Source organism: Pygocentrus nattereri, chromosome 15 (genome assembly GCF_015220715.1).
Source record: "Pygocentrus nattereri isolate fPygNat1 chromosome 15, fPygNat1.pri, whole genome shotgun sequence".
Lineage (NCBI taxonomy): Eukaryota > Metazoa > Chordata > Actinopteri > Characiformes > Serrasalmidae > Pygocentrus > Pygocentrus nattereri.
The window spans coordinates 18,757,570-18,767,232 of NC_051225.1; the positions used below are offsets into that span (position 1 = coordinate 18,757,570).

At 39.7% G+C, this 9,663-nt stretch overlaps 3 protein-coding genes across 4 annotated transcripts; all 3 read right to left on the minus strand.

The window, feature by feature from the left end:
* Nucleotides 1-168: 168 nt before the first annotated feature.
* Nucleotides 169-2,399, minus strand: si:ch211-284e20.8 (uncharacterized protein LOC563738 homolog). 2 transcript variants are annotated; one of them, XM_017717869.2, is made up of 7 exons: nucleotides 2,141-2,399; nucleotides 1,864-1,977; nucleotides 1,664-1,742; nucleotides 1,406-1,572; nucleotides 1,210-1,320; nucleotides 1,024-1,119; nucleotides 169-932 (listed from the first exon to the last, which is right to left on the minus strand). In XM_017717869.2, the coding sequence occupies exons 1-7, from the start codon at nucleotides 2,333-2,335 to the stop codon at nucleotides 735-737; spliced, it is 960 nt and encodes a 319-aa protein (XP_017573358.1). In that variant the 5' UTR covers nucleotides 2,336-2,399; the 3' UTR covers nucleotides 169-734. The 2 variants fall into 2 exon arrangements, with proteins under 2 accessions (XP_017573358.1, XP_037400980.1); XM_037545083.1 differs by having other exon boundaries at nucleotides 1,406-1,593.
* A 1,178-nt stretch (nucleotides 2,400-3,577) lies between these two features.
* Nucleotides 3,578-6,538, minus strand: fetub (fetuin B). Its single transcript, XM_037545437.1, has 7 exons — nucleotides 6,341-6,538; nucleotides 6,142-6,255; nucleotides 5,951-6,038; nucleotides 5,691-5,857; nucleotides 5,496-5,609; nucleotides 5,278-5,361; nucleotides 3,578-4,390 (listed from the first exon to the last, which is right to left on the minus strand). Exons 1-7 carry the CDS (start codon nucleotides 6,536-6,538, stop codon nucleotides 3,578-3,580), a joined length of 1,578 nt encoding a protein of 525 aa, XP_037401334.1.
* An 809-nt stretch (nucleotides 6,539-7,347) lies between these two features.
* Nucleotides 7,348-9,663, minus strand: ahsg1 (alpha-2-HS-glycoprotein 1). Its single transcript, XM_017717868.2, has 7 exons — nucleotides 9,404-9,663; nucleotides 9,175-9,282; nucleotides 8,984-9,068; nucleotides 8,714-8,880; nucleotides 8,427-8,546; nucleotides 8,233-8,307; nucleotides 7,348-8,131 (listed from the first exon to the last, which is right to left on the minus strand). Exons 1-7 carry the CDS (start codon nucleotides 9,593-9,595, stop codon nucleotides 7,472-7,474), a joined length of 1,407 nt encoding a protein of 468 aa, XP_017573357.1. The 5' UTR covers nucleotides 9,596-9,663; the 3' UTR covers nucleotides 7,348-7,471.

Below are 9,663 nucleotides of genomic sequence, written 5' to 3' on the forward strand. Positions count from 1 at the left end.
TTTTTCAGTTTAAATTATAATGATGCATTAAAATGACTGCCTGGTCTGTGTTAAATTTATTTAAAATATATACATATAATTTTATTTTAATAATGCATTTTGTGCTACGGTTCTTTGTCGTGTTACAGAAACATAAAATGTCAGGTCTTTTTGAAGTAATCTTGGATATTTCAAAGGAAGAAAGACTAAGGGTAGTTCACACTGAGTGAAATCAGTGAAATCTCTTCTTATATTTCTTTTTTTTTTTTCTTCTTATATTTCTAACTAGAAACAAAGTGATAAGATGAATGTAATATTTGCGATTTTTCTGCATACAGTGTGACTGTATTATTTAGGTGCTCCCTAATGCCTTGAATAGCTAGATCAAGATTACCATCTTCATGGCAGTACTGGGCTTAAAGTGCCAGATAAAATGATCATTTCAATTGGATAGATGATAGAAATGGTGATTTAATCTGGAAGTTTGAAATTTCCACACTGTCAGTGGTATTCAAGACACTACCATCTTGTAAAGTATTTTTAAAGCACGTAATTCTGTGATAATAGCTTGTCTGAGGTCAGCTTACAGAAGTGTAATGAGGTTACAGTGTGGGCTTGACAGGGAGACATACAGTACAACTCACAGCCCAGTGAGGATGTAGTTAGCACCACAACATAATACATATGGACACCAGTGCTTTTTGACTTCTAGATAGCATAATTTGTTATGGACAGGATGTTAATGGACAGTTGGTTCACAGCTTTAGTGCTCTTAGTCCGAGGGAGTGTCTCCTTTCTCCAGGGCAGTTGCTGGCAGCAGCCCGTACTCTGGGAGGCTTCGGGATGGGTGGAGGGGGCAGAAGCAGCACAGATCCAGACGGAGTTTGGACTGCAGGTTTTTCAGTTGTTCTGTGGCTGATTGCATCATGGAACTTCTCTGGCTCATTGTCAGGCTACAATACACAAAGAACTCACAGTCGATCCATCACACTTTCTACCAAGTAAATATTACATTTGAATTTTAGATCATTGAATGCTACTTACTGTTGGTTTATACATGGAACAGTTGACCTCTATGGGAATTTTGATCTCAGGGCTATCATCAATGGTAGTGTGTGAGCCAGTACAAAATCCCTTAATCTTAAATAGAATACAGATTTAAAATGATACTACAAGCTAACTGTGCATTGTTAGATTGCAGGCACATGATGCAACAACTATGATACTCACAGATGGACCATCTTTTGGGCGACATTGAGTGAAATTAACATCTGTTGAGGCTTTGGCACAATCTGTCTCCTGAATGGTGAACTCCACAAAATAGGCTGGACCAACAACCCACTGTGAAAACAAATTGTCTTGAGGTACAACTAACTGAATCATGATTTTGAATGGTTAGATTTTACAGAGAGTGGATTTAACGTACCTGCATACTTGCAGATGTTATGTTCAGTAGAGCAAAGTAATTGGGCATGGTTGTCTCTTTGTTAAATTTTTGCATAGAGAGATTTGCTGTCTCTACTATGATTGGTTCATCCAGGCGCTCTGCTGTTGGACAGTCTGGGCAAGTTTCAACAATGGCAACAGCAGGAACTGAAAAAGAGCACAGTTGTTCTGTTTTTTTATGACTCTTGACATTATAACTGAATATGATTGAATAACTAAAATCACAATTACATCTCACCTTGCTGAATGGTGCAGTTAAAGTTATGCAGTATAATAGTGGTCTGAAAAGTGACTGATGCCTCACACTTTCCAAAGACCTGGAAGATTTGTTAAGGAATTAAGATTTTCAGTGTTTCTGAAAAACCATTGTGCTTTACCTAGGTATGTTGACATGATTTAGTACAGATCAAGTTGCTGGCAAGAAACACAAGGGCTTACTGGAACATCCGAAACTGTCTTTACTTCACATGACTTCCATGCTTTTTTGCTGATCACGTGACACTTTGTTTCCAGCACGTCTATTATCAGATGTAACAGGCTTGCACCTCCCTCCTTTGGGCATAGCGACAAACTGGGTCAGCTTAATTCATATTTATGTCATGATATGTAGAAACTGGCCAGTTCAAAGAAAATCTTATGAACATTTTCTTACTACTGGTCAACACTGTTAACAAGTAATGGCATAGTGTCTAAACTTTTATCAGCACTAACTCACCTTTGGCTCTTGCTTGACATCATATATTCTGTTAAGTGAGAAGATGTACCCTTCTTGTCTGTATGCATTGATATGATCCAGTGTCTCCTCAGCTGCCGTCACAATAGCCGGGTCCTGGCACCCTGTAGGATCAGGTGTGGCAATACCATTCTGCAAGTGCAAGCATATAAATAAGAGAAAGACGTATTTCAGCATTTTCTCCAGTAAATCTCCTTTAGCCAAACCCGAGCAGACAGAGAAGACACAAAAGTGTGTGCAGTTCTGGTCACACAGCAAACCCTGAACTTTCACCTGCGCCCATCAGCAAACAGCAGTGTTATCTGCCACTGGCCTTTTACCTATGCAATAAAGGCCCCATTCAAAAGTAAGTTCTAGTTTCAGTTGACATTTCATATCATAATCACAAGCAAAATACAATATACAGATACTGCTTCTTCAGATACTGATTTCCATTTTTTTTTCTTCTTAGCAGCTGCACAAATGTCTTTCTAACAACAATAGTACCTTCGCTGTTACCATGCCTTTTGGAATGAGGCAACACATGGCACACTTGGGCAATGCTGCTACTTCTGTATGACAGATTTATTGACAGATTTATTAATGATATTGCTAGAGCTGTAAACCCTTTATCGAGTATGAGTGTCATGTCATGTCAAATGTTGACATTACATTTGAGCTGGGACGTGAATTTGGATCTGTGACCTGTTCCATACTGGAGAAATAAATGAAATCAAATTTAACTGGAAATGCTTATTAGCATTAGCAATTAAAACATCAGAATATGTGTTTTTGTGACTGGCTCGCTTTACGTCACTTTCATTAAAAATATAGCAGGTCACAATACTAGTAATACAGTACTAGTCTGTACTTCATTGCATTGCTTTAAAATATCCCTCTAACGTTTCTGCTAGCTTTTCTTTTAATCATTTAAAAGAACTTTTAAAGTTCTTCTTTTAATCATTTACTTAATAAAATATATTCATCCAATATTCATCTTCCATTCAGGCTTGATTTTGTTTAGACTGATGAAATTATTATTTTTTTATTTTGTCAGGCGTTAAATTTGATTATTTCCATTCAGTTATTTTCTTACTTTAGATAATTTCTCTCATAACCTCTCATTTAAGTTAGTAGTTTTACATAGTCATTATTTCAGTCAGACATTTCTCTTTATAAATCGTGGCATCATAGTGATTTAAATTTTTTTCTATATTTTGTTAATTTTTTCTGTTCTGTCTCTGTCTGATGGTAATGATGATTATGAGAGTGATTATTATTATTTTTATTGTAATTAATATATATATATATATATATATATATATATATATATATATAAAATGTTTTGTGGGCATGTGGAGCTGTACACAATAATCAGTAGTCAGTCAGCAAGTTCAAAATATGATTTATTCCACTGGGTACCTCATACAGTTTGTTTTCCTAGCTACAATAGGCAAACATGGAAAGGCTTTTCACAGGTTTTTCACATGCAGCACTTTTGAATAGAGGGTCCTGAACAAAGACCTCCTTAATGAGCTTGCTCTCAGTCTTGAAGTCTGCTGGGCACTCCTTGGACTGGGCAGTTGGGAAGGGCATTATGGTGGGCTCTCTCTCTCCAGGAATCTGTGGGTCAGGGTGGAAGGGCAGAGTGGAAGGCTGTGCTGGGTCAGCCACTGGCTGGTCAGGGTGGGAAGGAAGGATCATGGGCTTGTCCATGGAGGGCAGCATGTAGACCACACCCTCAGGCCGTTTAGTTGAGCTTTCATGCTGGTGTTCGTGATGATGGTGGTGATGCTCATACTCATGGAGGTGTGCGTGTTTGTGCTCATGGTCTAGTGCTAACTCATGGTCATGCTCATGGGTTTCCCCATCACTGTGACCATAGTTGTGGTGGGGGTGCTTGCCCTGGTCCTGGGTGTGGTTGTGAGCTTTGGCGTGGTGTGAGTGAGTGTGGTCATGGTCATGAGCATGGTGATGGGAGTGCGCATGACCATGGGACTGATTATGACCCTCGTTATGTTCATGTGTGTGGTGGTGACTGAAATCCTTGGTGTGATCGTGGGCATGCAGGGCTTTATGGTCGTGATCATGCCTGTGATCGTCGGGATGATCATGGTCTTGTGCGTGTGAGGGGGAGTGGGCATGTGTGTGGTCGTGAGTGTGGTCATGCCCTAAGGAAATATTAGCAGTGCTGCTGTGGCTGTGGTCCAGCTTCTGTTCCAGCAGATGCCTCTTCTTTTCCTCCTCTGCAGCCTGAAAGACAAGGTTGAATAGGAAGCATGGGAAGCATGTGTATATAGAATTAAACATACTGCCATAATATTTTTATTAATGCATTAGCCCCTTAAATGGCCCAAAGTTTCATTACACACTTCAGTAACCTAAGAACAGTACATCTAGTTTGAACTGAAGTCCCTGTAGTAACTGAATAATAAGCCTTAGAATTAAATAAGCCTTGCATTTTAAGGGGTTACTTATTGCTCAGTAAATGTATAATATAACATTCAGGCTGCCAGCAGGCCCTGGCATTTTAAGGAGGTACTAAAGTATATATACTTAATTCAACTGTGATTTCTGCTGTGGTAAACAAAGTGCCTAAATCTTCTATTTTTGTGAAAGTAGTAAAAATATAAGATAAAAAATATGTATATTTGTACTTGAGTAGTACAAATGGCTTTTATATGTACTCTTATACATTATACATTTATGTTGTGTTATATTCTTACAATCCTTTTTCCTCTTGTGTCTTCAGTTTAGGAAATTTCAAAATTCATCAAAACTCCTGTGATATTGGCTATGAGGTTAAAAAAAAGATTTTGCACAATGTTTGCAGCATTTACTTTAAGCTTTTCAGAGGTGCCCTAGTTACCACTGCTATTTACTTATATACATTCATCATATTCTCTTTTATATTATGGAAAACAAGTTTTTACTCCACAGTTTTGCAGTGTCTCAAAAGTCTCAAAAAATGTAATTTAATGAAATTAATCCTCTGTGGCCACTAGGCCAGACAATAATGGGCCATGGTGGTACACATGGTGGTACACTCCTGATGCGCTGACTATGGCAATTGCAAATGGCTCACAAGTCAGGTAGGTGAACCCCTTTGAGTTTTGCTAAGTTCTTGTCTATGATCTTACCTCAGGTTCAAAAAGGTCACACTTAAGGTTTAGGTGTTCACCTCTAGCAGATTGAGAGTGGGTGGCTTTGCAAAAGCCCTTGTGCTGAGGATGGAAAACAATAGTTTACTACTTACATCACCACCATGGAATTGAATTTAATCATGCATTACATAAATTAATACATTTCGTTATTAAGGATTTACTGCAGATACTCATTTGAAGACACTTTTACTTACTGCAAACTCGCAGGTCATTATTTCGCACTTTGAAACCTCAGCTATATCAGTTGTGTTGGAGCAGACTGTCTCCTGGATGGTGAACTCAACATTGTAGAAAGTGATAAACCCTCCCTGCAAAACATAAAATCCAGTGCAATCTTTCTTTCTTTCTTACTTTCTTTTTTTCGTCATCTGTGAAAAAAAAGGTCTTACTTGGCTGGTAGCTCTTGTTATGTTAAGAAGACTAAAGTAGTTAGCCTGCATGCTCTCCTTATTGTACTTCTCCAGGCCCATCCTCATAGTCTTCTGGACTTCTTCATTATCCAGTGGAATTAGAACTGGGCAGTCAGGGCATACTAACGCAATTTTGGAGGTAGGGACTGCCAAAGGAAGCAGACATTTCTCTATTATCTTCCTGCTGGGATAGTTAACACAGGAGAGATTGCGTCGCATTATTGTGTACGGGTTATTACCTGGCCTGACTGCACAACTGTATTTGTAGAGGCGGGATACTCTATGAACTTTGTTTATGTAGATCACTGCTTTGCACTGACCATACACCTGGGCATCACAGTACAAAACAATGTTAAGCTCTTAATTTAATCACTTAAATAGACTCCTGAATGCAAATGGATTGGAAGTTTAGAAAACAGAGTAGTTATACCGGGTGTCCACCAATATCTCTGACTTTGCAGTCCCTCCAGTTCTTCTTACTGAGGACATGGCAGTCAGTCTCAAGTACATCAATTGTTAGATAATACACCACTCCAGTCTCGCCCTGCAGGTGGGAAAAATATAGTTTCCTGTAAATTTTGCTGACTCTTATTTCTGTGTAACCAACTTATTACGTCAAACACACTCACGTGGCGCAGCAGGCCAACGTTGCTGAGACGTTCCAGGCTAAAGATGTAGCCTTCGCTGAGTTCTAGGTTGATTTTGTCCATTGCCTGTGCAGCAGCATCTTTACTTGAAGCATCTTTACAGGAACTTGATGGCACAATGCCTGCAGGGGCTCCATGTCCACATGCAAATACTAGCAACAAAAGCAGACACTCCTTCATGGTGTAACTGCCACCTTTCATTCTCTCTCAAAGACAAAGACACATCACTGAAGGAGGAAGGAGCAACAATGCTTTTATAGCCCACTATAACACCCCTCAGGACCAGCAGTCTTGAGGCCTATGCCCTCCCTGTCAGTAAACAAGGTCCATTTTTCATGAAAAGCCCCTGTGATGTCGTTCAATTTCAATCACACAACCCCAATCAGCCCAGCAAAACAATGCCCTTTCAACTCACTGACCTGATTGACCTATTTAAACTAATTGATTATTGAGGGGGTTGTTGATTATGTTATTGATTCATTTCTGAATGCCTTAGTCTCTCATAGGTCCTATGTAGCTCTCTTTAGCTAAGATGAAAGAACACCATTATACCACTCACAGCTCTGTACATGACAGGACTCTTCATTGCCTCACTACCTCTGAAAAGTAAATACTGTACACATGAGCTTCATTAGATATTGCCAAATTGACTTGCTCACAGTTCTTTGCTCTATCATATGTCTTGAATAAAAAAAATGCAGTGTCTTCTTTTGTAACATTATGTTTGCATTTATTATATGTTGACATGGTAAAAATATATGCATATGTATAATTTTATGTAAGTTTCACCATATCCTCCAAAATCAACTGAAAAAGAGTGGAACAGTTTACAGTGTAAACGTTTTCCTTTATCTTAATTATTTTTTTAAAGAAATCAGTGAAAATCTGAGGGACAAAATGTTTGTCCTGTTCTAAATGATTAAACAAAATGACCAGGCTAGCATATAGCATAAGGATGATTAATATAAATGAAAAAAGCTGAGACCAAATCTGATTTGATGTCATTAAAGACGATTTATTGTTTATTGCACTGAAATGGATAATGATAATTTGTGATTAACACAAGAAGAACTATTACATTTCAGTTTTCTTTAATAGACTGTGCACATTTTCTCAAACCTCGGTACTTCTGCTATGTGGTCTAGGAGGAAATGGACATATAGGGTGGATGGAGGGGGGTATTTTCACAAAGCCATGGCATTGTGGGAAGGGGAAATCTGAGACATCCTTAGATCCTGGAGGAGTTGGTTTGCCGTCAGGCAGCACCTTGTGGGGTGGTCCAGTTGGCTTCGGACGTTTCTTTTCGTCATGGTGGCCCCCATGAGGTGGAGGACCTCCATGGGGTGGAGGACCTCCATGGTGCGGAGGACCTCCATGGGGTGGAGGACTTCCAGGAGGAGGAGTACCTCGATGATGAGGAGGACCTCCATGGTGAGGAGGACCTCCATGGTGAGGAGGACCTCCATGGTGAGGAGGACCTCCATGGTGAGGAGGACCTCTATGATGAGGAAAACTAGGGGGACCTACATGAAATGGTCTTTCTGAAGGAATAAAGCAGTGTGGATGAGGAGGGGGGATTGATGGACCAGTGCGATGATGGGGAGTGGGGCTTGGTTGACCTGGTTTATGATGTGGTGGGTGATCAGGGCGATCAGATCTGTCATGGTGACCTGGGTGAGGGCCATGTTCTGGTCGCTCATGATGACTTGAGTGGCTGTGATGGCCTTTATGGTGCTTGCAGCGCTTTCCTGGGGCACCAACATGCGTTGTATTCTGTAAAGGACAAAACAAAATTTTTAGGAATTTGATGAAAAATACCAGATCTCTTTGTTTAAACCTAAAATGTGACTGCAAGTGAAAAAGGCACAGCATACCTTGGCAGGATAAATCTCACAATTTACAGTTACAATACCATTTCCAAGTTTGGTGGAATGGCAGAATCCATAGCGCTTTAGGAAGAGTAAGAAAACATTAGTACCAGGTTGTTCTCTGTCTTGACCAAGGAAAATAAAAAAAACAAAAAACAAAAAAAAAACAGAAAGAGCTTGTGCTAAAAATGTAGTCTTACAGCTGCTGGAGAGCAGAGCCCCTTGCATGCTGGTCTTTCCTCTGCTTTCACCTTGTCTGAGCACTCAGTCTCCATTATGGCAAAGTCAGCAAAATAGCTCATTCCGGACACCATGTTATGCTGGAAAGACATAAAACACCTTAAGCAAAATGAGATATCTCTTCTCCCCATTCTCAATAATAACAATACAGTGTATATTTTACAGTGTATATGTCTTCATAACAGTTGCTGGCTAAATTATTTGAAACAAAAGAACAGATCCATATTTCCATAAATAGCTACCTTACCTGCGTGGTTAGTCTGCCTACTTCCAATAATTTAAAGTAGGATGTATGTTCAGCATCCTCATTATACTTCTCAAGAGCAGCTTTCACACTCTCCAGGCCTTTAGGATCATGCAAAGGCAGAAGAGTAGGGCAGTCGGGGCAAGTGGCCAATAGTTCTTTGCTTGAAGCTGTTGAGGAAAACAAAGTTATACGTTTAATTGAAACAGAAAGCTGTTGAAGGTGGTTTTAAATGATTTCTAAGGAAAACCATGTTACAGATTACTTAAGTACCTGGCTCTGTGTCACAGCTGAAACTTTTGATGCCTGGTTTATGTCCACCTCCACATATAGTAACATTACATTTTGCTGTTACTTTCTTCAAGGAAAGAAATTAAATTAGTGTGAGAGAATGTGTTTATATGAAGTGTCTGTGAAACTTACATTTAGGGTTAAGTAGCAGAAATGGGAAGAGTTCAGCTTACCGTTTCATGGGTTTGCCTGACCTTGCACTCCTGCACAGGTTTGGGGTTCACGATGTGGCAGTGGGTTTCCTCTAAGGTCAGTGCCATGACCACATCACAGGAATCACCCTGCAAGTGTCAGATGACATTTAAAATTATTTACACTTTTAATTCATTTGAGTTTAGAGATGATTGTGATGTAGAAATGTTCATTTTATTTAATGACAGCTTGCTTCCCAATCAAACTCACCGTTGTCTGATATGTGCGGCTATTCTTTTTGACGAGTTTGAACTTGTATCCATGGTGGTGTAGTTCATTAATGAATTGCACCGCATCATCAATCGCAGTATCGTCCTTCTCTTCCTCACATTTGTATTTCTCTGGTTCACTGAGTGCAAGCAACACCTGGGCCAGGGCTGCTAGAATCAACAGTCGTCTCATAGTACAATGTGGAGTTATGGGAAACCCACAAACGTGAGACTAATCCAGCTCGGGTCCGATCCTCGTCC